We start from the raw sequence: 27364 nt of genomic DNA, 5'->3' as shown, positions 1-27364 counted from the left end.
ATGGTATTCTCATTGCTTAGCATAGTTCCTGGCACACAGTGGGTCGATGCTGGAGAATTGGAAAAGGGAGATGCAGGATATTGTAGAGCACATGTAGAAGAGATTTGGCAGTGGAAAGAAGAGAGACCAGACAGTCATAACTAAGTGGAGTAAAAGGATCCGGTAAAGGGTCTTCTAAGATAATGAAGACCTGAACATAATTGAAGATGGAAGGAAAAGAGACTGGAGGAGAGAGATGATTACACTATGTTGCATTTGTGTCAATGCTTTTTGACTTTTCGGGAAACCTTTTCATCTCTGGTTTCATTTGATCTTTACAATGCTGTATTTGATGTAGATAGAGCAAATATTTGATGGATTGAAAAAAAAAAAACTTAAAAAGCTAATCATAAGGGAAGTTAAATGACAAACACTGGATTAATTTATTGCCAAAGGACTTCAGACTTTCTCATTTTGAAGCTTGTAAACTGCAGCAAACATGACAAAAGTGTGTCCAGGGGAAACATTTGCAATTACCAAATTAGGAAACTTTCTGCAATCTTTTACTGTTTATGCTCAAGCTTGTGCACACTTAGAAGAGAGGGTGATGAAGATGTATCATCTGGGAGCTGATTCTAGTCACTGAACTTCCAACTTCCCTCTCATAACTAAGTCTTCTCTGTTCTCTGTACCATTAGGTTTACTTATAAGTTATTAAGAGGAACTAATGAAAATGGTGGTAGTTTTGGTGAAATGTCTCATAAACTTGCCATTTTACTGCTTCCTATTAGATTGGACCTGTTTTCCCATTCATTTCCTAAGAATGAAGGGACTTAGTTAACATTATTACATGTGAGAACTGGGAGGGTCAGTTAGCTGCAAGGCATACATATACTAACTGTAGGCCTATAGCCAAGGAGTTTGTTAATGATAGGCGGTTAGATACTTTAAACATTTATACTTCAAGATAGGAAGATTACGGTGCCTATTGGGAACCAGTTCTGTTTGGGAAAAGCAGAAGAAACCAGAGACAATGGTTATATAGATGAAATACAGTTCTATTCCAAAAGAGTAATGCTAAAAAAAAAGCCATGAAAGAATAATAAAAAAACCCATCTATTTAATAAGTATTTGCTAAGTGCCAATCGTTGTGCTAGCATAGATAAAACTATAGGAGAAAGAGTATATCCTCAAGGACCTCTTATTTTAAGAGAAGAGAACATAGGGAATGGTGTCTAAGAAAGGGGCATTATGCACTATCCAGAAGCAATGGGAATGTTGTAAGGACATGTAAGACAGCTGGTGTGAAACTTGGTTGGATTGGCAGGCTGGATATGTTGGGGGGAAATCTCAGCAACCAGGACAACATGGCTTCAGGGCGCAGGTTCTCTAGCCTAGAGGGTACTAAAGCATAAAACAGCAGAAGCTGGCCAAAAGGAAGTGTGGTTGAAAGTCTGAAAGGGATTAGATGGCAGCCTCTGGAGGACAGCAGCCAGCTCTCACTTGACAAAAGAGTGAGACAGTGAGAAAGAATCGCCTCTTATCAAATCAATTCTGTGGAAACAACCAGCTCTGTGGGAGTCTAATGCACCTCGAATCAACTCCTAGATGTAAACACATGCTCACAAGAATTCTTGTTTGCCATCAGGATTAAGTGGGAAGGAGGCTTTAGGACCAGTTCATAACAAGAAGGGCTTGTGGTGCCCCCTAGAATGGCACTTCTGAGGACTCGATTTGGGTGTTCAAATTGAGTTTCAGGAATTAGTAGAAATGTATCTGTGGAAGGGCGAGCCATTTGGGTTTGTGCATCTAAGAAATGGGGATCTCAATGGCAGTGTGGGGCCAATAATAACTTTTGTTTTATGGCATATTAGAGTGGAAAAGAATGGTTCATTAGACAAGTAGAGGCTTCATTTCTCATTAGCTCTAAGTGGTCTCCCCTTCCCCCAGCTCTATTGGTACCAAAATCTTGAGTATGAAAAACATGATACTGGTGTAATCAGGAGTCAGTGAGGATGAATTGTAGGTCACGTGTTTTTCACACATTTAAATTTCTATGTGAAACTGACTCTTAAAGCTCTTTTATACGGTGGTGCTTGGTTGTGACAAAGCTGTGTTGTGGACAAAGAAAGATGTCCATCTGTCTGAAGTGTGACCTGAGGGAAGTACTTGGGTTCATCTTTATCTGTTAACAAAACAGAAAAACAGGATGATATTCCCTGACTACCAATCTTAGCCTAGTATAAGGGAAGAAGTATGCTGAGCTCTAGGGTGAGGAGAGCCACTGTGCCTCAGCTTCCTCATCTGTAAAATGACCAGATTAGATAAGATAACTTCTGGGCTTAATATGGTCTAAGTCTGTTAAGTCACTTTCTAATTAGTTTTATGTGGAAAAACTTGTATTACAAGGAAGGTCGTCTCAAAATGCTTTTCAGGTAGATTGGTAACTAACTGGAAAGAAAGGGAAGTAAATCAAACTGGGCCCCTGCTTTTTCACACGTCACATTTAATGTTTTCACCACTGTACTTCAAGTCTACATTGTACAAAGTGACCAGCAAGTGTGCCACGTTAACTGACCAACCTCTGAGTTGTACCTTTCAGACCAGTGTCTTCTAGGGCTCTTTTTGGAACTAAATATGTTCAGTCGGGTTGATTCTCGGGAGCCTCATTAAGGGAAAAAAAAAAAAAAAAACAAACAAAAAAACAAAACAAAGATATCGCACCATCTTTGTTTGTTTAGTAGTTCAATGTTTGTCTCTTTCACAGCAATTAATTACTTCATTGAAGTTAAAACTTCCAAACATAACTTACTAAGAGTTTCCAGATTCAGCTTAGATCACTCAGAATGAAAATACTCTGCTAAATACAGATAACTTACAATAACTTTAACAGTTAAGTGTCCATAAAACACACACCAAGGTTTTTTCTTTCCCCAGACCAATTTTAAGACGATCCACGAGTATTTCTTGTACAGGTGAAAAACAGTCTTCAATGTTCTTGTCTTGTTTTATTATTATTTTTTTTTAAATATAAAAGTTGGGAGGGACATTCAAGTTTCAAGTCTCCACACTGAACTTAAAAAAAATAATCATCATCATCATCATCATCATCGTCATGTGGAGTAAACAAGCCAAGCTGTCTAGCTCCAGGAGGTAGAGGCCTTCAGTTGTGTTCATATATACATATGCACAGAAGAATTCAGTGTTCCAACAGAAAAGAAGTAGCCCAAAAGTCATAAGTTACTTACTACGGTGACATTTCAAGACTCCCACAGCTTTGCCTAAGGACACAAACACAATGAACATAATTCCCTATGGGCTGTTGTGGTTTTTTGTGGCATTTAAAAAAATTTTTGTTTTTGTCTTTTTAAATTTTTTCTTTTAAACTGTCCAGTGCAGGAAAAGTCTCACAAAATTTCACAGACCTAAAATGTGCAAGCTAGTTTGTCGCTATACAGCAATGTTGGGGGTACTTTTGAAATGAACCCAGCAATGGAGTTATTTACATACATGAAAGATGCATGCTCGGGGGTCTTTTATGTAAGAAAGAGCAGAAAAACTTCTAATAAAAATAGATTAAATATATATATATTTATATTATATATATATATTTATATATATATATATATATATACTGGGTAAGGAAAACAGAAGTTTAGTCTTGCCTAGTCACAAACTCATTCTTCTCTACCCACAACATTTGATTTGAGAACAGCACACGTCACCATCACGGCTCTAAGGAGAAGCTATTTATAGGATTTTGATCATCAGGTGGCATGCCCCTCCCCCTCCCTAACCCTCCCTTCCCAAACTGGTATGGCCACAATCAGGTGCCAGTTGATGTGGCTTCATGATTGGTCGCAGTCAAGTTCACTGGATTTCTTAGTTTTAGAAAACCCCAAATCTTCAGGAATGGCTCAAATATAAAAATGTATATGACTGTCCTTTTTGTGTGTACAATCTCACTTCAATTAAAAAAATAAAAATAAAAACAAAAAACAACACAGAACCAAAACAACTGTCCCAAATTTGGTTCGATTCTTGATTTGTTCTGAGGTGAGCCATAACAGCTGCACTAGAATTCATAAAACATGTGCAACTCTGGGTGAAATATTTTTCTTCTAAAAGCACAACCACTTTACAAGATTAAAAGTCTAGTAACATTTCTAAATATTATTCATATCATACAAGTAGTGGTTGTTAATTTAAAACTTCATTAGTAAAATTACAGTACAAGCATGATTAACCTCCAGAATTGCAAAGCCCAGGCTCCAGTGGAAAGCTACATCTTCAGTAGTACAGTAAGTCTCCTCCTCGGTCACTCCCAGACCAGAGGAGACGGCGGCATCTCAGATGGCTGGGCAACAGTGGAACTAAAGCAAAACAAAGTCGACCTGATTAGCTAGAGTGAGAAACAGCCCCCCACATCTGGAAATATTCCCTCCTTCTGCCCTCCCCCTTAAAAGAAAAATACAAAACTTAAGAGACTAATTGGAATGCTGAAGAAGTGTCTATCCTTATACAGTCCAGAAAAGGTCAATTTAAAATGTGACTTCAGGAGCAGTTAGGTGGCCCAGTGAATAGAGCCCCAGCCTTGAAGTCAGGAGGACCTGAGTTTAAATCTGGCCTCAGACACTTAACACTTCCTAGCTGTGTGACCCTGGGCAAGTCACTGAACCCCCACTTACCTCAGGGGAAAAACAAATCTGACCACAGTTCACATCTCAGACCTTGCAATGTTTCCTGGTTTGAATGGTCTAACTAAAGGTGCAAGTGGGAGGGGAAATTTTTTGCTTTCAAAGGCCAGAGAGGCAGCAGAGACAATTCTATGTGTAACTTATGTGTTGTTTCCTGACTTGAACTAGTATTTTTTCATGTGCATTCAAACAGATCTCTCTTAAAGCAGGATGGATTTTTATCCTTATCCATAAGTAAAAAGTTTGGGATGTTTTCTTTTTTGGTTCAAAAAGACGGGAAAAGACTACCTCTTCTATTTAAAAATTATGGACACAAATATAACAGTTCTACTCAATAAATACAAGTATAATATTTATTTGAGTATTATGTATTTGAGACCAATCAGAAGATGTTGGTGGGAGGAGATAGATGGAGTAAAATAAAAAGATGGACAGTGGAAATGACGAAGAGTCAAATTTATCAAGAGACCTCAAAAAAGGGAAAGGTAGAGAAGACTTTTTCAGTTTTGCTCAGTGAATCCACTTGGATTTTGGATTTCAAAATGTTATTTGAAGAGGACAGTGAGTGTGGCAACCCAGTGAGAAGAAGTGTATTCTGAATTACAGTCACTAAAGAGAAGTATGGAGATGCTTTGTGTCCCAGGTCATTAGTGTGTCTTGTGTGACATATGGAACTAAGCAAGATTCAGCTGAAGGTCTCATCTGGCCCTGAGGTGGGAAGGTTCCCAGTTTTAAAGAACTAGGTGGTGTTATCTAAGAACCCTATGCTAAACTGAAATTGGGCTTGAAGGTGGGGGTGAAAGCTAAAACCGGAATTCTTTCTGTATTTATTTTGGTTTAAATGCAAAGCTCTTAATAGAAACTTTTTGGTTACTCATTCAACAAAAACCAGCTCTTGCCCTCTATTCAAATAAGAAGTCTGCTCAGATAATTCTGCATCGCAAAAAAAATCTTTAATTCCAACTAAAAGCTTAGCTATCACTAGAAAAAAAGAAATGAGGACCACATACCTAATGAAGCTCTTAAAAGCAGCAGATTGAGGGTTGATGCAGAGAGGCACTCGGTTTCCTTTCTGCTGTTCCAAAATGAACTGATGAATAATTTCTGTGGAGTAAACACATATCACATCATCTCTGCCAGTTCACAGCAGCTTAGGATTCTTGGCTTCAGCCAAGCCAACACCAAAATGATGCTTCTTACAGCTTCAGTGGGAGCAGCTGCCAGTCATCTAAGAGGGAGAACCCAGCTGTCTCCCTGGGACCCATATGAGCCTTAGAAACACCAGCAAAAAGGGAGGTGAGCCATTCTCTAAACTTGGAAGGAAACTAAAAGGAGATGCCTTATGGATAGACTCTTGTGCCTTTGAATATCATTTTAAAGATCCAGCTGGCATGAGGCTGCAGGTCAAATCCCAGTTAGCCCAATACATTTTGACATTTTTGCTGCATCTCTAATTGTTCCAAGCATACCTTTACGGTTAAAAATCTATATGCAATCCATTTATCTTGAGGGCTGCCCCTTTTAGCAAAAATTAGATCAATATTACTGGTGTTTGACCCACCCTCCCTCCTCAAAAATTAGGGAATTTATGTGGAGGATTATATTGGAAATCACTGCCCAGCCATCCCATGAATAATTTTAACAAATTTTTATTGTGCTTTTCATTAAGTCTGGTAGCTAAAGTACTGAACAGGATTTGTCCACTCCATTCAACTGAAAGATTTTTACTAGGAAGACTTAAACCACTTCCACAGGAAGTCATCCCTGAAAACTAGTGTCTCCCACACACATCTCGAGACAATTTGCCACACCCTGGAAATCCTCAATTAATCTCTATACCTTTCATGGCATAAAGCATTTCTTTGCTTGGGCAAAGCTGCAAGAGGGGGTGGGGCCTGGCCCTCATACTGCTGCAGAACAGAATATGTGACTTGCTTTTCCAACATGGCTACTAATGTCAAGGACACTCACCTTTTACCTGTCGAACAGAACTGAGATTCTTCTCAAAAGTGTCATCAAATTTGGGATTGGTGACGGGTTCAAAGTCACTGGTGTAAACTCTTCCAGTGGAGGTGGAAAAACAACATTTACACATACAGGTGTGGTATCGCAGCCGCCCTTCATCTAGGTAGGGGTGGGCTAAGGCGTCCTTAGCAGATATTCTTTTGGACTGAAATCAAATTGAGAGAGAGACAGACACTGAGAGGAGCTCTTGGCTACGCAGATGCCTTAAAGCCTTTTTTTGGAATCATATTCCATTGTAAAAAGTAAAACTTGAAACTGAAAAATGAAGAGCATACCGCTAGGGGGAGCCCGTGACCTGGAATTCTCAGAAGCCTGGCCAGTGCTCCGGGACTACCTTGAACTCATTCTCAGGATGTGAAAAATCCTGTCTTACTAACAGACTTGCCACAAGTTGCAATTCTTTGGATTGGTAATAGAATCCTTTTCAAAGTAGGGGAACTTTCACTTTAAATAATAGGCTGTCATTCCCCAACTATATCCCAGCATCTGGAATTATGGTGGTAGGAAGAGTTTTTAAGGAATAGTCTAAAGGAAGAGTTTTTTAAGGAATAGTCTAAAGCAATCCCAGAACCTGAAGGTTTCTGGAAGGCTTTTTTAGTTAGGATGTAAAGACCTTTCTTGGCCATTTCATTAGATTCATCACAATGTAGGCATTCTGAAGAAGCTAAAAAGTCTACGTTTTAGCCTTTATGCCATCTTGAGATGGAAAAAGCCAAAACTCTTAATTACCAAACTCCACAATATTAAATATAACACTAGTATACCAAGGGAAGAAGTGAATCCATTGTCTATAATCCAGTGGATACAATGGGGAAGAGGTGCCTTATAAACAGTTCAGACCAAGTAAATTACGAACTACAAGTACTGGTTTATATATTTAAGATAAAAGACAAGTCTAGAAATAGCATTTATGAAAACACTCTCCTAACATCAGAGAAATCAAACAGCTATTCTATGCAACAGGAAGGCAGACCTTTGCAAATAATCTCTTAGTTCTATATCTAATTAAACTTTAAATGATGCCAGACATTCTGTTATGCTTACTGAGAGGGACAGAGAGGTAACATGATGCCGTAGCTCTTTACCTCTAGTCGAGTTTTTAGAACTGAACTTTTAAAAGACTAGCACCATTGTTAAAAAACAAATGTTTGTATGGTCAGTGGGCATAATGTCCGCTGCGCTGGAAACAGATGCTTCAAAAAAGATAACCCACATGGCTATCTCAGTCAGACTTGGGATGTGTCTTTTAAAAGATAACTTTAAAAAATAATAATAATAAAACAAAACGCCACTTACTGGATCAAAGACCAACATCCTGCAAAGGAGATGAACAGCTTCATGTGTTGCTTGGCTAGACAGTGTATATAGTACAGGAAGAGATGGCTAAGAAAGAGAAGAATTTCAAGTATGTAAGCAGGTCATTGTTTGAGTATCTACAGAGTAAAATCTATTTCTGACAAGATAAACACTTACTTCAAAAGACATTGATCTTTTCCCCATTAACTAAGATTTCAAAGCCAAACAATTGTTACTTCAGGGAGTGCATTTTAAATTTAAGTGATTACTCAAGGTAGACCAGAACACAAAAGCCACCCTAAACCTACTAGGGATGAAAACCAATTCTCTAAGTACTGCTCACAGTTCTAAGTTTTTAAAGGCTGCTGCAAAGAAAAGAAAACTAAACATGTTTAGGGAAGGGGAAAGATTTTTAAAAATATAACAATATATACAAAATAAACAATTGAATGACACATCATATGATCCCAGAGTTTCTAAAAGTGTTACCTAAAATCACACATACCTGCAAAACAAATTCTTGAGTTTGTTGACTCTTAAATTTCCTTAACTCTTTCCGGACCATCTACAGTCTTACAACTAGAGACCTCATTCATCTACTCCAAGCCTTAGATTTCTTCACAAATCCCTTTCAGAACATCTAACAAGTGAGTAACAAATATCTGGTTTCTGCTTAAATACTTCTTGTGATGAGGAATTCACTGTGCCTCATGAGGCAGCTCATTCCTTACTCCTTAGACTTAGTTCTTATATTGAAGGGCAAGCTATTTCCTGACAGCTTCTATCAACTCAACTTAGTTCAGCTTTCTTGAGACTAAGTCTAATCCATCTTCTACCTGACAACTCAACATATATTAGAAGGACCTTTTTTCTTTAAGCTAAATACTCCTTATTACTTCATTCTTTAAATCCCATGGTTTTGAGTTCTTTAATCATCCTGGTCGCCTTACCCTGGACATGCTCCACTCAGACAATGTACCTACAGAAGATGGCCTAGTGCTCAGCACTGAATGGAATCCTCCAGATGCAACCCAGGACAGCAGAGGAGAAAAGGGGCCCCATTACCCTGAAGTCCATCAATCTAGTCTAAGATTGGATTAGCTTTTTTGGCCAAGTCTTCCACTCTGAGGTTCCAGTGAAGTAAAATGCTGAAATCCTTTTCACAGGAACAGCTATCTTCCCGTACTTAGGCAATTATTTTTGGATCTTGGTGCAGAAGTTTGCTTCTTCCCTCAACAGGACTTAATGAAGATCCCAGATGACCATCACACCACAGAAATCTGGCCCACAGCTAAACAGCCCAGCAGTTGGCAGCAACTTTGCATCATGCCCCATGATCACAGAAACTAGAGAAACCACAAAACCATTTATTTCAGCCTGTTTAGCATAATGCCCTCAGTATCACCCTGTAGTTCCTTTGCTTCAACCCTTACTAATTCACTTTTATTAGTGGGGAGGAGAAGACCAGGAGGAAAGATAAAGTTTTTTTGGCATCTTTTCTCTTAATGGCTTAATAAAAAAAGCATAACCTTGAAGCAGGAGCTCTCCCTTCCCTTAAGCCAGATAAGTTCTAAATTTTCTGCCAAATGTGATCTCACTTGATTTACGTGCTATTTAAAAAAAAATAAAACAAGCCCCTCAGCTGTTTCCATTGGCTTCCAAAATTGGCTCTGGCCCACGGACAAAGTGACAATTCAAAGGACAACAGTCAAACTTGTTCTTAAAGAGAAGCTAATGTTCGGATCAGTGATCCCTTCTTCTCTGTTCTGGAAACTGAAAGTTGGGTATGGTCCCTAGGCTGAACCCGTCACAACCTGATCTTTTTCTATATTGATGGATACTTAATACCCACTATTTCTTCAGGGACTTTTATTACAAACTTTTATAACTTTAAGCATTTCCTCATTTTATACTGCCATGGGTGGTCTTAGTTTGTGAGCTGCTTCAAGCCTAATTCTAGTGCCTATGAGGGATGGGGAAAGAGGAGATCCATTACATTTTTGATAAGGCAATTTGGGTTGACTTGCCCAGGGTCATACACCCAGGAAATGTTAAGTGTCTGAGGCCAGATTTGAACTCAGGTTCTCTGACTTCAGGGCTGGTGCTTTATCTACTACACCAACTAGTTGCCCCCTAAATTTCACCTTCTTTATTGTAAAACGGGCTCATGAATATCTATGCTCCCTCTCTTGGGCCACTGTTATAAATGTTTAATGCCAAGCTTATGTTTTCTTATTCACTTTGTTCTTATTGCTAGTCTAATTTTATCCTTTATTAGCCTGTTAGCTCGATCCTAGGATTTCTCCTGAGCACAAAAAAGTAACCCTGATCAGTGCACAGAAAACGAAGTTGGTTGTGTACTTGATCTTCATTAATGAGAACAGCTCTTCTTGTTCAGCCTGGGTTAGACATGTTCGGATAATTCCTTCTTTCCTGCTTCTAAATTGTAGTAAAACAGACACAAAAAAGATGACTCAATTCATTGATGTCATATCCTCCCCAGAAAGACAGATGTTAATAATAATTTAGTCCCCAGTCACTTGATCCATAGGAGAGAAGTTGCCCTGGAGTTGGAGGCATTTCAGATTCCATTTTCTTCCTTTCCCTTCCTTTCATCCCTGAAGTTGGTCTGGGCCCTTGATAATGGGCGGTACGAAACATGAAGCAAAGGACAGTGACAATTCTCACAGGATGCACCAGAACCAATCTCATTAAGACAAATTGGGAATCTGTGAGATACCTCAAATCTCTGGATTGAAAATAAGTGACCTTCCTCCCAATATTTACACACCATGAGTTGTTCTCTCTTTAAAACATTCCCAGCCCATCTGCTTGATTCCCAGGCCAATCTATAAGCTAGTCAGGAACACAGGAGTATGTGGGTGCACAGAAGTCATGAGGACAGGATGTCCCATTAATGATTGCGATGAATTGTGAGATGTGAGAAGAATACACTAGATGATCGGCTTGGTCGGTCATCACAGGCTGTCATCGAGATCCTGGCCACCATAGCGGAGCTTGGCTTGTTGTGCTGATAGAGAAAGATCTCTGGCCACAGCCAATGGCCTCTTCTCATTCTTGGAGACCTCCCTGTAGCCTGTGACCCTGCGAACGCCCTATTCCTTCAACATGCCCTCTTCCCTGGGTTTTCTTGATATTCTCTCAATATGTACTCTCCCTTTGCTAGCATTCCAGTGTCTTCATATATGCCTCTCTCTATGGATGTAGATGGGGCAGCTAGGTGGTGTAATGGATAGAGTTAACTGTTTGTCTCAGTTTCCTCATCTGTCAGATGAGCTGGAGAAGGCAATGGCCGACCAGGAACACGCCAGATGGGGTCATGAAAGCTCCAACATGAGTGAAACGAAGGCCGCCACCACCGGGGCTTGCCCTGGGCTCTCTTCGATGTCAGCCACTTCCATGAATTTAATCCCCCTCTCTCTGCTGGTGACTCTGACCTCTTTCTGTCCCGGCCTCTTGGCTGACCAATCCTCTTGCCCTTCAATCCAACTGCCCTTCAGATGTTTGAACTGGATGTCTAAGAGATATCTTAAATTCAACATGTCCAAAGCTAAACCGATTCTCTCCCTCCTCCCCTGTTCCTAGGCTCCAATCAGGAGTCGAAGTTCTCTCCACCACATTCAAGCCTGTCCACGTCACTTCTGCAGCATTTCCTGTGACGCTCCCTACTCTAGTGCAGAGCCCTGATCGCCTCACAACTGGATCACTGTAACCATGTGTTCTGGGGCTGCCTTGTCTCTCTTTCTCTTCAGTCCGTTCTGTATTCAGCCATCAAAAGTGATTTTCCTAAAACTCAGGGCCAATCATGTCACCTCTCCCCTGCTCAACAAACTCCAGGGGATCCCCGTTGCCCCCAAGATAAAGTACAAAACGTTCTATTTGACATTCAAAGTCCTTCATAACCCAGTCTTGTCCCTCTCTGCCATCCAATGACCCTGGACTCCCGGCTGTACCACAAACAAGACCTCCATGTCCAGTCTGGGCATTCTCTCAGGCTGTCCCTCATGCAACAGAACACACTCCCTGCTCTTCTTCAACTACTGATCTCACTGGAAGCCTTCCAGAAGCTCATTGAATTTTAGTGCCTTCATTCCCTCCACTAATTACTTCCTATTCATCCAGCATGTAGCTTGTTTTGCATATCTTTTTGCATGTTGTCTCCCCAATTAGACTGTAAGCTCTTTGAGAGCACTGACTGTTTTGTTTTTTGTTTTTTAAAAATTTTTTTATTTTTTATTTTTATGAGAGGGGAGAGAGGAGGGAGAGACACAGAAAAGAGAAGGAAAAGAGAGAGAGACACACAGACACACACAGAGACAGAGAGACACACAGACTTGAGACTGGTTGTTGGGCTTGAAGTCAGGAAGCCCTTGGTCTAAATTGTGCCTCAGACAGGCCGGTTACTTGTAAAAGGAGAATCGTTCTCCAGTGGAAAGTAGTAGTTTTCTCACACCCTGTCTTCAGATATCCACGTTTTTACAAAGAACTCCTGAATCTACATAGTCAAGATAGATATCCTTATTCCATTTAGAAACTCAAAATCAATATATTAAATAAAATGTAACTTGCATCCCTAAGAGCTCAGATAAACCCATTAACTTTAAGTGTTTTAAAAGTTCATCTTTAAGTTTTGTTGTTGTTGTTGTTGTGTTTTTGTTTTTCCAGGAAGTAGGAGGTTCCTTCTTTAACTGAACATGTAAGTCATCTATAATTTGATCTTTTTTTCCCCAAAAAAAGCACATGAACATGCTGTACTGGTTATCTGATGCATATGTATAGTGATAGATAAAACATATCCCAAATTCAGAGTATATGAAATAGCTGAGGACTAAAAATCCTTTTATATAGGACTATTTTCCAATTTTTTGTTATTCCAAAGAGCTCCTGGAAATTTTATGACCATATCAGGTCACACAAAATAGAGCCATTTAATTATTCTCTGTTGGCAACACAACTTTATACAGATTTTCCAGGTGACACTCATATTCATTCACTAGTTTCTAGGAAAGCCCAAGTGACAACAGATGGCACACCTGTACCCACTGACCAATTGCTGACTTTTGGTTATGTGATAAGAATGTAGGGGATTCAGAAATCCATATGCTTTTCCCACTAAACTCTTACTTCCAGGATAGAAAGCTAGGTTGGAATCAGATTATGAGTTGCCTTATTTGTCAGTAATATAATCATTCACTGTTTTAGACAAAGGAATGTCATAGATCAGGGGACCAGCAAGATGATTTTTTTTTTTTTTTTGCTAAGGCGAGTAGGGATAAGTGACTTGCCCAGTAATTCACAAATAGGAAGTGTTAAGTGTCTGAGGCCAAATTTTAACTCTGGTCCTCCTGACTTAAGGGCTGGTGCTCTATCCACTGCGCCACCTGATTGTCCCCAGAAAGATGATTTTAGCTTTTGTACGAAGACTGACTTCTGAAGGAAGATAGAGGCAGGAAGACTACTTTAGAGGCCCTGAAGTAGGGTGATGGTAGTATATCAGTGGGGATGAGGAGATAGATTAGATGGAAAGACTACAAATGGAGAATCTACATAATTTAAACTGACTAGTGAGGAGGTGCCAATGATGAGCTTAGATGACTAGAGAAATGATGGCAGGAGGGGCAGGTTTTAGGGGAAATAAGAACATGCTGAGTGTGAGAGGATTAGAGAGTTTAGGGGAGAGACTGTGGCTAATAGATTTGAGAATCATCTGCAAAAAAGCAATAATTGAAATCAAGGGAAAAGACATCACTAAGGGAGAGAATCTCAGGGACAAAGTCTAGGGGCATAGTGACCCTCAGAGAGGAGGAGAAAAAAAGATGTTGGGTGAACCACAAGTATAGCTAGGTGGAAGAGTGGCAGATCAAATGCCACCAAAGGAAAATTGGCCATTGGAACTGGCGATTAATTGCCGATGACCTCTTGGGCACTGGTGACTTCTGAAAGAGCAGTTTTAAGTCTGATGTGGTGGTTTGAAATCACAATGCACAGCTGAAGAGCTGACTGAGTTATAACCCAGAGGGAAGGGAGAGCTGAGTTTCACACTATCTGCGGCCCTCTACAGCCGACTAATCTTTTTTACGAGTTTAAATAAGGAGAGAAAGAAGAAATGTTGGCTTAATAGTAAGGGAGGAGTACATTTGGAATAAGAGAGCTTGGGCTGATGCTTTCTCTGAAGACTGGATGTCAAGAGCATTCAAACTCAGCACAGGACAGTTAGGAGGATTACTCAAACAATATCATTAGAAAAAAAGTTTGTAGGTGGGAGGTGAAAACTGATGACTGAAACATGGTCAATGGGATGAAACAAAACAGAATAGTGGGAGATTTCTTCAGGAAGTGCAAGTTGTGGTGGTTGGAGTTCACTATTAAACACCTACTTTTTTTTGGGAGGTGACTAAAGGCTTTCCAGGTAGCCCCATCTCAATAGAGGGAAGCTTGTTTTATCCCCCAGAGGAGGATTCTATTGACTCTTTTATCCTAAAAATTCTAATTTGTAGGGCAGATAAGAAATCCTGGTAGGTGAAAGGAGAACAAGGGGTGTAGCCTCTTTAGGTTATCTCCTGGGAGGCGGTATGGAAGATTAGTAATGGGGCACTGTTTCCTTTTCTGGTGGATATAAACTAGAGGTGCTGTTGAAGGGCTAATTCTTAAGTTTAGTTTTCTAGCCTAGAATTCCTTTGGCTAATGAAATACTCACATTTCTTTTGCTGGAATATGGAATTCAAGATGGACAAATTTCAGATTCATCTATATCTTATACAAAAGTAGAAGGGGAAAAGTCACACCATCTAGCTAGATGATACAGAACAAAGACTGATGAACAAGGCTCAAAAATTCAAGCTGCAGTTTGTAGCTAACTAATTTAATGAATCTGGGAATAAAGTAGGGGCGATTTTGGGGGAGAATATTAGAAGGATGAGTTGTATGGGATTAACTGTTGTCCCTTAATCTTTCAACCACAGGGATTCTCTTGGAGAGCAGGATTTTATCAGTGTGGGTATTCTAATTCTTCCTGAGACATGCCGATAGGTTGGCTTGGGCTACTTGGAATGTGAAGCAGTCAATGGACCATGGGCTCAAATACAAGGTGTACCCTGCTGGAATATAACTGGAATGAAATCTACAGTTGAGTGAAAAAAGAGTCTTCAGAGTAGAGGACCAAGAGATGTCATTATACAAAACTTGAGGGAGGAGTGAGCACTGATGTTGGTGATAAGGAGAGACACAGTGCTGGGGGTTCTGTTTAAGGGTATGCTGAGTTTTTTCCCCCTGACATGTCACAAAACTTAAGCTTTGCCACACTGTAGTGTACTGTGTGTACATAGACTGATCATGGTTGATGGGGAGTTAACTGGAATTAAGAGGACTTCTGGATTCTTGCCATGACACTCACTTTAGATATTTATGATAGGGATTTGTGTGCAAACACACATATTCTAGGATTCACAGCCACTCTTGCAGGATCTTAGATGGACCAGATTGGGCAAATGGCAGATTATCATAGCACAAGTGCAAGACCTGGGGGAGATGTCCTCCTCCCTACAGTACAAACATGAAGAACTTAGCCCAGTAAGCATGTAGGAAGCTGATAATCAGGAACCTCATTCAGAGGATCTATGACTTTGGGCTACAGGAACCACAAAGATGATCTAGAATGTTTGGTTTCATGGAGAAGACTCTTGGCCATAGTTTCATCAGTCAGAGAATTGCATCTTTAAATCCCATATTTATTTGGGAAAACAACCAAACATATGCTGGAGAGAACAGAAGGATAAAGGCCCCAAGCAGCTGCAAAAGTGCCCTGAGGTTATTACCCCAAGATGTCTGCTCCTCTTGAACAGAGGAGCTGTGCTAGAGTCATACCCTCTTCTGGTGGTGGTAACTCTAGGGCACATCCCACATCAATTGGTTAATACAAGCTGCCAGGTGACCCTAAGACTTGTCTCATGAATGGAGGGGGAAAGTATTGGTTAAGGTACAGGGGATTCTGCTTAATGAGTCATTACTAGCCTTGGTAAAGTGAGGTGGAGGGTGATAACAAAGACAAGGACATCTGTTAAGGGCCCAGACAAGATAAAATGAGAAGAAACTTCTTTAATAAAGCTAATAAAGGAGAGTTTAACCAGTTAGGAACCAAAGAAACAAAAGAGGCATGGTCAATGGATAAGGTTGAGGTCAGAAGCAATGGCCAAGATTTCTCCAAATGAATTTTGTAATTATTCTATTAAGTTCTATGAAGTACTCCCTTGGAAATCTGATTGCTATAGAATAAAAGTGCAAATTAACTTTGGTTGTATTGTTACTTTTGTTGACACAGGCTGGCCATGAACACTGAATATTATTCTAGTTATTTAAGTTGTTCACTATTTCTTTAAGAAGCATTTTGTAAATCTAATCTTCCATGTGTTCTGGTAGATCAATACCTATGTGTTTTATGCAGCCAGGGTTTCTCAATAAATAGGAGAAGTTGTATCATATAGGCTTCCAAAGAAGGGTACCTTTTAAAGAAGGCTCAGAGTTTTCAGAACAACCATGCTTCAGGAAAAAATGAGTCATGGGTGGGAGAAGGGTCACCTGCCCCAACCTTAACGGTTCTTAGCTATATGAGAGGTGGGGTTGGATTTCTTTGAAGCATCATCTTTATCTACCTTGTCCTAGGAATCTTCTGAGAGTTGCATGAGGAGCTCTACCAGGGGCCTCTCCTGAGTCCTTGTAGCCTTCATCACCAGTCTTAGGCCCAGGAGTGGAGTTACAGGGTATTGGTCTCAGGGTCCTGACAGGGTCATACTCCAAGGAAGCCTGGGATTCAAAGGAGTAATTGGAGCAGTCAAGGCTGGGGGGGAGGGGATGCAGTCAGCCCTACAAGAGATCAGCCTTTCCTGATGGCTGCAGAGTCCTCAACAGCTCTTGGCAGGGGGTAGGAGGGCTGTGTGTGTGGAGAAACAGATCGCCAAATGGTAATATGAGTAAAAGCGGCAGGATCTGAGAGTCCAAACCAAAGTGGGAGTACTCAACCCTGAAGGCTAAATCCTGGTCAGATGGCAAAAGAAGGCTGAGAGAGGATCAAGGAGACCCAAGGCAATGTTGGGCAAAGGCAAGGATCCCCAAGAGCATCGTTTCAAAGGTGATGGTAGCTCTCGGAGTGCAGCCCCACCACCATCACCCCCTGACCTGAAGGGCCAGGCTAAATGTCACGGTGAATGACTTGACGAAGTGTCTTGGCTATCGACAAGCAGACCACGCGGGAGCACATGCACGTACACATGCACACGCACACTCTGTCTCTCTCTCTCACCCAGTTTTTAGGATAAATAGAGCAATCCCCAGCCTGCTCTCCAGGCAGCTGCTAATAAGCTGTATGGGGCGGCATGATCTCTGACTGCGGGCTGTCACGCTCCAGCAAGCTCTGCTGTCATTACAGCGACGGGAGTGAAGATCAACTTTATGTAAGAGCTGAATGTTTACAGAGAAAAATTTGGGTCAGTTTACAGTCTCTGTGAACATGGCTGTAAATCCTTTTCAGCTGGATCTACCATAATTCCAGGTTTGGGTCCTCAGGTAAGAGCTCATGTGCCATGCCCCTTCTACATAAGATAGTCCTGAGAACACAAGGTGCTGGGGAGCATAGTCTAAGGGCTAGCTTGGAGGAGTTTGGAATTGGAAGGCAGGGACCCTTCCTCTAGGCACAATGAGAGGCCTAAATCCAATCAACAAGGGGCTCACACAGAGTCACTTATTAAGGTGCCATTGAAGTTGTATTCTTCCACATTTCACTTGATGCCCTCAAGTCACATTTCAGAGCCATTGCACAATCAGTGGGAAGGAACCTTCTCAGGAAGAAGGATCAATGAGCTGGAAACCCAGTAACAGTGTTACCCTCCCAGAGATGGCAGGAAGGCATCTTGGTGTCTGATGCTCACCAATCTCCACTCTCAGCTCCCTTTCTGCTGGGCAAGATTTACTGGCCAACAGTCTTGTGAGAGAGAAATGATTTCTCTGCTTCTGAGAGGTGCTCGCTAAGTGAACTCTGTCCACTCACTAAAGAGCATTTCCTGATCATCCTTCACTACATGTAGAACTGTACCCTAGATTTGCCACAATATTGAAAAAACATCTTATATGTCTTCCAAATGGTTTTAGTGGTTCTGAAGTAATCAAACAGCACAAAAAAGATGGCAATGGTGGGAGCACAGCTTGTGACACAAAAGCCTGAACAGCCCAAATTTGTGTTTATGGGCTCTTAGGTTTTCAAAGATAACACAATTTTATTATCCTGTACTCCTTGAAAAACCTTTCTTGGGAATGAAAAGGTATGAGCTATAAAATCCAAGGCTCTGTCCGGACTCATATTACCTTCTTGGGGGAATAAAAGGCAAAAAAGGACATTCCACAATCCATTTTACTTAGTTAAGCAGATTTATGTGTCCCAGAATACCTTGGTGCTTTACATAAGATACTCATGAATTAGAATTTTAGAACATGCTCTTATTGTTGGGTTACATACTTAAAAGTTAAGCATTTTTATCTGGTACCAGCTTTGGTGCTCTGATCTGTACAAAGATCAAACATGTGACATCGTTGCTGGTTAGGGTTTTTACCAAGGACATTGAACAGTATCCTATTTTCCCTAATCTAGATTAATTAATGTCTTGGAGCATTAATAAGACTATAAGAGGGAACAGCCTGGCAAAGATAAGGTTTTTCTGTGTACCTGAATCTCACTGCAAGGGCAGAATTCATCTTGTTGTTTTTGATCATTAACAAGGGGCTTCAGTGAATGCCCATCCACACTAAGACTAACAACAGGCATTCTCCTGGCCTAATCCTATCCTATACCCACCTTGGGCTGCTCATCCTTTGTTTTCAAAGAAGACTAATGACATCACGAGGGATGCCTTGACCAGTGCATGAATTGGATTTATGACACGACCAAAGGGCAAAACTGGAAGAAAAAAATTTGGCCTGGAATTCTGGTTTTTTGTACTTGGACATAATGCTTTGCAGCCTGGGGCTCACCTTAGTTATTCTTTGCTGGTCGTACTAATAAAATAGCACAAAACTGAATTACAAAGATAAATCACAGAATTTCCAAGACAGAAGTGACCTTACATGTCATTTAATATTAAAAAAAAAAAAAAAAAAAAAAAAAAGATGGAAATAGAGGCTCAGTGAGGGGTGAGTAATTTACTTATCTTCACATGGCTAAGGGCTGATAAACGGCCCTGGGCAATTTGAGAGGTACTTCTAAGAATAAGATTTATAAGTGAAAAGGTTGGAAAAGTCTATCGAGAAGGAGGAAGTCCTCTTTAGAACTGAATGTGGAAGGAAGACACTTTTGTTTAAAGAGACAATTTCCACTACAAAATAAAACCATCGAGTTATCAGGGAGCAATCTATAGTCAAGGTCTGCACAGCATGATATTAAGTTTTGTTGTGGCAGTGGGAGCTGAGGCTATTTTGTTGGCCAGTCAAGTTTTCAAAACTTAATCTGATATGTTGCCGTGCTCGGAGCTCTGCATCCAGCTTATGAATTCTAATGCTCCCCTGTCACTGCCTTGGCAGATGGTGATCAGAGCAGCTATTGTCCCTTTAGCCCTTACCTGTTTATGAGGACCCCTGAGTATGTGTGCCTTTGCACCTTCGCAAGCTGTCCTCATTGCTTCCAGTGACGGTGTGCCCAGTAAGTCAGTGATCAAATCCAACTGTAGGCAGACACGAAAGAAAGATGACAGTCATCACGTCTGGGAAACATCCCAATGTTCTTCAATTTCGACAACATATTCTGGAATCAGGACTGCACAGACAGCTTGGAATATAGCTTTAAAAATCATATCTCACATTAGAAGACTATATTCTTCCTTTCTAGCTGGTTAAAATAAATAGCAAAGTTAGCTGGCTCCAGTTGCATTCTCCCACCCTATCTGTACAGCATTCACATCAGGATGTAAATGGACCTGCTAAAGAGAGCAGAGCTAACTGCTCCTATGCTGAAGTGCCCAAGTACTGCTGCCACCAGTGTCAAATCCAGCTACAAGTCGCCTTCTTCGAGGAGTGAGGGAAGGGCTAGATTTGGAAATGTGGAGCAGATTCAGACTTGCCAGGGAAGATGCTCTGAGAAGCAGCCAGATCTTATATTTTACACAAAGTCTTTACATTTGAGGTCATAGCTAGACTCTCCATGTCTGGGTCATTGTTTTCAGGATAACTGTCTCCTATGCTGGCAAATTCGGGGAGACAGTTTTGTGGTCCATCCCTAAATACATCTACCTTAACATCTGTCTCAATCCCTATACATGTTCTCTTTTAACCTCATTGCAGCAATTATGCTCTAGCCTTGGAAATTCTTACCCATGAAATGCTATTTTGGACTATTCCCTTTTCTGGAATCACCAAGTGAAAGCACAAGTTTGGGGTCTGTCTAGAGCCCCACAACAGAACTGTAGTACTTCATTTTGGGATTATGAAGTTACGAATTGGATCTTTAGATAATAAAGTTAATAAAGTTCTTCTAAGGTTTATGGTGTCTCGCTCTTTCTTTTCTTTTCTTTTTTTTTTTTTGGAGGCAATTGGGGTTAAGTGACTTGCCCAGGGTCACACAGGAGGTATTAAGTGTCTGAGACCAGATTTGGACTCAGGTCCTCCTGACTTCAGGACTGGTACTCTGTCCACTGTACCACCTAGCTGCCTATATATATATATATATATATATATATATATATATATATATATATATGTATATATATATATGAATTTTTTAAGCAGTAGGAAATGCTGCAGGAAGTCATTATGTCCAATTGGAAATTGGATTCTATTCACTATTTTATAACACTCCTTCCCCCACTTTTCCTGGCAACACATACGGGGTATTCCCTGTGTAACCATTTCAGAGCAGCAAAAACAAGATTTCTTTCTCTAAAGAATTAAGCTAAAATACCAGCCTAAACCACACTTTACTTATTTTTAGTGGTAACTTCAGATCCTTGTTCATTGAAAAATTTCTGTGACTTCACCCCCTATTTTTGACTTTAAGGATTCCCATATTTAGGAAACTAATATTAGTTTCATACTGTAAGCTTCTTGTGTAAAAATATTAAAAACACATATATTAAAAAAAAACACCTGCTAATTTCTGTTCTCTAAATTTGGAACATAATGGATTCTGTTAAAACTACACGTATGTGCAAAATATCCAAGGTACTAAAATATCTCAAAAATTTGGCTTCAATTATATGTTTATTTTATTAACTGGTACAGTAAAACAGCCTTCCTCTTGAACTAAGAGCTTTGTACACATCACACCCTTACCACATTAAAAACAATAACATGGGATTATTTAATTTTTTTTTGCTGTTATCATTCAACTTTATTATTCATTTATTTTTAATTTGTGGAATAAAGCAATCATTTCTATAATACAGTATATTGTTAAAAAGAGGATTATACATGAAACATTGAAATCCATTATGTATAACTTGCTATTTCTTTTATTTTTCTTTGTTTTTTTATTATAGCTTTTTATTTATGAAAGATATGCATGGGTAATGTTTCAACAATGACCCTTGCAAAACCTTCTGTTCATAGCATTATTTTAAACATGTATTTGAAAGCTGTGATAATTTCAAAGTCACATTTGAAAAACAAACCATTTTTTAACTTAGATTTAGGGACCCAAAATGCCATGTCACTTTTAGGACAGAAATACCCAACTCTGGACAACTTCCAGCTAGTTTTCAATGCCTAATGAATTTTAGCTATCTATCCGTCCATCTTTCCATCTGTTTGTCTATCTATTCATCCATCCATCCACACACATATATTTATAGATTGTAAATATATAGTTGAGAAACATGTTAAACATGAACAGGACAAATACATTTCCTAATATGGTAACTGATAGTTCTGAACCCAAAAGATGTTTCTATTAAATAAGTGGGAACACACGTTGTTTATAGAGATGTACACAGATACAGGCCTATCTATAAATCAGAGATATGAAAATGCTACCAGTGAAGTATGGTATCCTATTTCATTCAGATATATCCAGTTTGGTTTTTTTTAAAATCATAAATGCTTCCTTGAATCTATATTTTAAAGAATTCTGGCTGAACTATGAACCCAAAGTGTTTAAATATCTTCTCTCACCAGCTAAATGTTAGGAGCCTTTTCAAAATGCTCAAGATAAGAAACATTGAACATTGAAGTTTATAGAAAAATGGAATTTTCATAACTCTGCTGACCACATTTTAAAAGAGTATATGTCAATCAGCAGCATTACCAATCCTACAAAAATATCCTACTTATGGTTCAAAGACACAAGGGCGGGGGGAGAAGAGAGAAGATGCACTTATTTCTTGTCACTTTGAGCAAAATGTTACAGCAGAATCTTTTTTTTTTTTTTTCTCCGAGGCTGGGATTAAGTGACTTGCCCAGGGTCACACAGCTAGGAAGTGTTAAAAGTGTCTGAGACCACCTAGCTGCCCCCTACAGCAAAATCTAATGAGCATAATATAGCCAGAACCCTGACCCAAGCAGCAGTAAGAGTCTCTCTAATTTTGCAGATAACGGAATCCTAACTTTCTAAATGATATCTGAAATTATATTTGATTAAAATTAATAACGTAACATGGTATCAAAGGGCTAGGATACAATTATACCTGTTGAATGGGACTCTGTGCCTGAAACAATATTCTTCGTCCCAGTAGTTCTGCAAAGATGCAGCCCACAGACCAGATGTCGATGGCATTGCTGTAATGGCGGCTGCCCATCAGGATCTCGGGGGCCCGATAATACTGAGTGACAACTTCCTGAGTCATGTGACGGGATTCATCCAATTCCTCCACTCTGGCCAATCCAAAATCGCAAATCTAAGTAGAAAAATGGTTTGTTTTTCAAATGTGATTTTGAAATTATCAGCACTTTCAAATACATGCTTAAAATAAAACGTTGGCACATGTTAGTTACATGTATAAATGGTTAAATGTGCTTTGAGGGAGCTTAGTACTTGGTAAGAGTGCTTAATATGAAATGCATATGATTATTACTACACAAACATATCTTATCTGGAGGAAGAACAATTGTTTAGTCATCTAAACTGTCTTTCCTTCTGTTTAAAATGCTGTTTCACTGTTTGCAGAAGATATGATGGTATACTTAGGGAATCCTAGAGAATCAACTAAAATATTACAGAAACATTTAACTTTAGCAAAATTGTAGGATACAAAATAAATCCACACAAATCATCAGCATTTCTATATGTTACTATCAAGACCAGCAGCAAGAGATACAAAATAAATTCCATTTAAAATAAGTGTAGATAAAATAAAATACTCGGGAGTCTACTTCCCAAGACAAAGTCAGGAACTATATGAACACAATTACAAAACACTTTCCATACAAATAAAGTCGGATCTAAACAATTGGAAGAATATCAAGTGCTCATGGTCAAGCTAACAATAAAAATGACAGTTCTACCTAAATTAATCTACTTAGTGCCATACCAATCCAAGTGCCAAGAAATTACCTTATAGAGCTAGAAAAAAAATAATAAAGTTCATCTGGAAAAATAAAAGGTCAAGAATTTCAAGGGAATTAATGAAAAAATACAAAGGAAGATGGCTTACCAGATTGAAAACTCTATTATAAAGCAGCATAGGAAAACCACTTAGTACTAGCTAAGAAATAGACTAGTTGATTAATGGAATAGGTTAGATTCATAAGACACAATAATCAGTAATTATAGTAATATAGTGTTTGATAAACCAAGGACAAAAAATGCTGGGAAAATTGGAAAATAGCATGGCAGAAACTAGTCACTGGCCCACACCTAATACCCTATACCCAAGATAAGATCAAAATGGGTTCATAATGTAGACATAGAGAGTGTTATTATAAGCAAATTAGAACAAAGGATAGTCTATCTCTCAGATCTGTGGAAAAGGAAGGAATTTATGGCCAAAGAAGTACTAGAGAACATTATGAAATACAAAATGGATAATTTTAATTATATTAAGTTTAAAAGTTTTTGTACAAACAAAACCAATGCAGACAAGATTAGAAGGAAAGCAGAAAACTTGGAAGAAGTTTTTACATTCAAGGGCTCTGATAAAGGCCTCATTCCTAAAATATATAGAGAAGTGACTCAAATTATAAGCACACAAGCCATTCTCCAATTGATAAATGGTCTAAGGATATGAACAATTTTTAGATGAAGAAATTTAAGCCATTTTTAGTCATGAAAAAATGTTCTAAATCTCTACTGATCAGAGAAATGCAAATTAAGACACCTCACACCTCTCAAACTTAATGTGTCTAAAAAATAGCACTAACACCCCCTCCAACTCATCCCTCTCTAACTTATTTCTGACCCAAGCATTACCATTCCTTAGGGTCACCAATAAATGTTGATGGAGATATGGGAAAACTGGGACACTAATACATTGTTGGTGAAGTTGTGAACTTATCCAAACATTCTGGAAAGTAATTTGGATCTATGTCCAAAGAGTTATCAAACTGTGAATACCCTTTGGCCTGTAGTGTCCTTTTGGAGGTCCCTGTTCGGGTGCCAAAATGTAGTGTGCTTTCTAGAGCCCCCAAATTGGGATGCCAAAATATACCATTTGGACTATCTCTCTAGAGGATCTTGGGACCAACCTTGGTCTTAGTGGAGGAATGAAGAAGATAGGAGACTCACAAAGATGGTCAAAGATGGAGTCCTTATTTCAAATCTTCTCAGCCCTCAAATACATTAGTATGATTACATCATTACAGCACACTCAACCTGTGCCAACTAGAGAATCATTATATCATCACATCACACTGAGCAAGTACTAACTAGAAGCACCCTGCTATTGATATGTAAATACCCTTTTACAGTAAGTATCACTTCTTCTAGTAGAACACACATACACACACACACACACACACACACACACACGGTCACACCCTCCTGACTTTTCAGGAAGGGTGTGAACACCAAGGGAAATGGGGAGACAAATCAGATATTGTCAGCAGGTTTCCTCTGGGTTAAAAAGTCTTCTACCTTACCCAGAGTTCCCCACTATCTGCGGCCCTCTATATTGACCCAGTGTTTCTACTGGGCCTGTATCCCAAAGAAATCATAAACAAAGGAAAAGATCCTACATGTGCAAAACCATTTGTAGCAGCCCTTTTTGTAGTGGCAAGAAACTGGAAAATGAGTAGATGCCCGTCAGTAGGATAATGCCTGAATAAGTTATGGTACATGAATGTTAGGGAATGTTATTGTTCTATAAGAAACAATCAGCAGGATGATCTAGAAAGGCCTGGAGAGACTGACATGAACTGATATTAAGTGAGGTGAGTAGAACCAAGAGAACATTGTCCACAGCAATAAGGTTATGCAATGATCAACTTGACAGACTTGTCTCTTTTCAACAATGAGATGATTCAGGCCAGTTCCAATAGACTTGTAATGGAGAAAGACACTGGCATCCAGAAAGAGAACTTTGGGGACTGAATGTGGATCAAAGTATAATGTTTTCATCTTTTTTTGTTGTTGTTGTTTGCTTACATTTTGTTTTCCTTGTCATTTTTTTTCTTTTTGATCTCATTTTTCTTGTGCAGTACGCTAACTGTAGAAATATATATATATATATATATATATATATATATATATATATATATATATATATATATATGAGAATTGTACATGTTTAACATATTGGATTACTTGCTGTCTAGGGAAGGGGTGTGAGGAAGGGAGGAAGAAAAAATATAGAACACAAAGTTTTACAAGGGTGAATGTTGAAAACTATTTGCATGTATTCTTAAAATAAAAAGCTATTGCAAAAAAAAAAAAGATAAAATGATATGTCAATGCATTCTTTAGCTTTTTTTAAGCTTTTTTTTTTTTTTTTTTTTTTCTTAATGACAACAGCAACAGAGACTGTGGCTCTCTCCATGCTTAGCTCAGGCCTGATGCAGCATGAGTGCTTAGTAAGTGTTGAATATAGAAATAAGTGATTTTCTTTCTCTCTTTTAAAAAAATATTCATTTATTTTAAACTTAAAAAGAAAAACAATCGCCACATGTACAGCAGGACAAAAGAGAGATTTCAAAATATAAAGCAATAAATTTCCATTTGAAGAAAGCTTTTGTAATAAACAGTACACATTGTGTTCAGAGCTGTCGTTGCTTCTTTGTAGGTTTTCTTTTTTTTTCTTTTTTCTTTCTTTTTTTTTTTTTGCTGAGGACTTTTTATTCTCTCCTCCCTGCCCCTGAACCCCGTTCCCAGACTATAATTAAGCATACATACACACACAACATATACAGACATCTTAGAATTGATTTTTAACCTATTTTGGATATAGGCCAAATAACTTCCATTGAAAGGTTTTTAGAATTTTTATAGATAAGACAAAGAAAGTTCAAACTAGTATTGTCTTATAGAAGTTGTAGCCTCAGGGAGCTTGGTCTCCATTTTTATTGAACAGTTCTTAGATTTCTTTTAAAGTCATCTTAAACATTCCTCCCATTAATTTTTGTTCAGTCTCATTCCCAGTCACACCATGGGAGCCGTGTATGCTGGGGGAGAGGAGAGGGAAAGGCTGTATTACTAACAAGTAATGTAAGGGGGAAAAAAAAGAGATTATAAAATCTCTAAACCTCTTCCTGTGAAATTTGAGTCCATTCTTCTTCTTCTTCTTTTTTTTTTTTTTTTTGCTAAGGCAATAGGGATTAAGTGACTTGCCCAGGGTCATATAGCCAGGAAGTGTTAAGTGTCTGAGGCCAGATTTGAACTCAGGTCTTCCTGACTTCAAGGCTGCTGTTCTATCCACTGTACCACCTGGCTGTCCCGAGTCCATCCTTCTTAAGCCCCACTACCTTTCCCCTTCTCTTCATCACATGCCCCATTCTCTCTGTTTCCTCCAGTCTGTGATAATGACCCGACCCTTGGTGCCACAAGAGATCTAAGAGCCTACCATCTTCTCCAGAGGACTGCTCCCTGTTCCTGGGTTGTCACTGCTCTTTCCTCATTCTCCTTTCTAACTACTCCTCCCTCATCAGCCTTTGGAGTTCATCCTCCATTTTATACACTCTAACTGAGGCTTTGTCCCGTGTTCTCTTGACTCCTCACCTTACACACTCCTTGATTTCATCAGCTTTCATGGTTTAATGATCATCTCTATGTACATGATATAGCAATCTTTTCTCTGAATGGTGGTCCCAAACATCTCTCAAACTTAATGTGTACAAAAGACAGCACTAGCATCCCCCTCCAACTCATCCCTCTCTGGGCTATCTTATTTCGGACCCAAGCACTACTGTTGTTTTTTTTTTTTTTTTTTTTTAGGGTCACCCTAGCCTCC

The 27364-nt window shown here is 39.2% G+C and overlaps 1 protein-coding gene across 3 annotated transcripts in view; it reads right to left on the bottom strand.

Annotated features, from left to right (window-relative positions):
• Positions 1 to 2468: 2468 nt before the first annotated feature.
• NLK (nemo like kinase) overlaps positions 2469 to 27364 on the bottom strand; it is a 129658-nt gene continuing 104762 nt past the window's right edge. The window contains exons 6-12 of one of the 3 annotated variants that reach the window (XR_012481461.1): positions 22673 to 22882; positions 19619 to 19720; positions 7998 to 8084; positions 6648 to 6846; positions 5687 to 5780; positions 4227 to 4352; positions 2469 to 3260 (exon numbers count right to left, since the gene is read on the bottom strand). Coding sequence is in view for 1 of the 3 variants with exons in the window: in XM_074263677.1 (XP_074119778.1) it covers positions 4298 to 4352; positions 5687 to 5780; positions 6648 to 6846; positions 7998 to 8084; positions 19619 to 19720; positions 22673 to 22882 (747 nt within the window). In the remaining 2 variants the exon portion in view is untranslated. Of the gene's footprint in view, positions 3261 to 3995; positions 4353 to 5686; positions 5781 to 6647; positions 6847 to 7997; positions 8085 to 16666; positions 16818 to 19618; positions 19721 to 22672; positions 22883 to 27364 lie in introns of those variants that run through there. The other 2 variants (XM_074263677.1, XR_012481462.1) reach the window with 2 other exon arrangements.

The sequence above is a fragment of the Sminthopsis crassicaudata genome, chromosome 4 (genome assembly GCF_048593235.1).
Source record: "Sminthopsis crassicaudata isolate SCR6 chromosome 4, ASM4859323v1, whole genome shotgun sequence".
Taxonomy (NCBI): domain Eukaryota; kingdom Metazoa; phylum Chordata; class Mammalia; order Dasyuromorphia; family Dasyuridae; genus Sminthopsis; species Sminthopsis crassicaudata.
This window is presented reverse-complemented; position numbering and strand designations above follow the sequence as displayed.